The sequence below is a fragment of the Penaeus monodon genome, chromosome 19, assembly GCF_015228065.2.
Source record: "Penaeus monodon isolate SGIC_2016 chromosome 19, NSTDA_Pmon_1, whole genome shotgun sequence".
Classification (NCBI taxonomy): domain Eukaryota; kingdom Metazoa; phylum Arthropoda; class Malacostraca; order Decapoda; family Penaeidae; genus Penaeus; species Penaeus monodon.
The window spans coordinates 2,274,400-2,275,562 of record NC_051404.1 but is presented as its reverse complement, the minus strand read 5'-3'; the positions used below and the strand labels follow the sequence as shown (position 1 = coordinate 2,275,562).

The window sequence follows — 1,163 nt, the reverse complement described above, 5'->3', positions numbered from 1 at the left end:
GATGCTACACAGAAGCCCAGCCCCTTCAATAGAACATGTGTAGATTGCTTTCGTTTTGTAAGTCCATCCACACACACATAGCAGTGTTTGACCCTCCATTGTAGCATGATGAGGATAACTTGGCTGTGCTTGCTCTCCCCAAACAAATTTGAATATATGTGACATACTTTTAGAGACATGTGACCTATATTGTACATATGTAGTGGCTTTGAAGGTTCCGTGCCCGCTGCGGATAGCGCAGGCTGTGGCACCGTTGCCTCGAGCTGCCACGTACTCCATGCTCGCTCAACCTTGGCCTCTTTATGGCACTACCTGGTGGCACTCACGAAGCTGCCATCCCTTTCAAGTCATTACGTGTGTTGCGTTTGTTATCTTTCCTTCACATTCCGTATCGGAAAACATTTGCCTGATACTCTTTTACAAGATCACGGAATTCAAAAAGAACAGTATATCTCTACAAACAAAGCACACCTCATTATAGCAAACCCACAGAAGACCCAGTATATAGAAAAACAGTAATAAAAAGACCAATCCCAAATTACCTATTCTAGTAAAAAAAAATGCGAAAATGGAAATAGATTTAAAAAAAGGCAAAGGTTGAGTGGTGCAGGAGGTCGTCTGGTGCCCCTTTTAGTCGTAGCAGCTGTAGTGCTTGGTCACATGCGCATTATGTTGTTCTTTTCTTTTCCATGTACAAAATCCAGAACCCGGAGGCTGAAATTAAACTCGAGGTTGGTTTGTTTTTAGTTTTTTTCATGTTTTGTGTTTCCTTCCTTTTGTTTTTTTCTTTCCTTTTCATTGGTTTATATTCGGTTTTATGTAAATTTCTCTTTCCTTCTACGACTGTCTCTATTATTTTTTCCCCAAAGAAGAGTGTTTTCGCAGTTTCTTTCACGAATAAAAGACTAAAATACTTTAAGGTTCGTTGTTTAGATTTTTTTTTCATTTATTTGTGTTACTTGGTTTCAGTAATTATAATGAAAACACATTTTCTATTTCTTGCATTATTTATTTTTTTCTTAACCATCGTCACATCACAAATATTAGAAATGTGAATTGGCAGTTAATATGCTCTACTAACAAGGCATTTAATGTTCAATATATACTTATAATTGTCTTGCATACACAGAATTTATATAGTTACAAATTTTGAAGGAAGCTTT

The 1,163-nt window shown here is 37.1% G+C and overlaps 1 protein-coding gene across 1 annotated transcript in view; it reads left to right on the top strand.

Moving 5' to 3' along the window:
- LOC119584971 (microtubule-associated protein futsch-like) overlaps positions 1-1,163 on the top strand; it is a gene marked incomplete at its 5' end in the record, with an annotated part of 346,977 nt that overhangs the window by 321,090 nt on the left and 24,724 nt on the right. Inside the window, 1 exon segment of the mRNA XM_037933567.1 lies at positions 705-731. Within this exon segment, the coding sequence (XP_037789495.1) occupies positions 705-731 (27 nt within the window).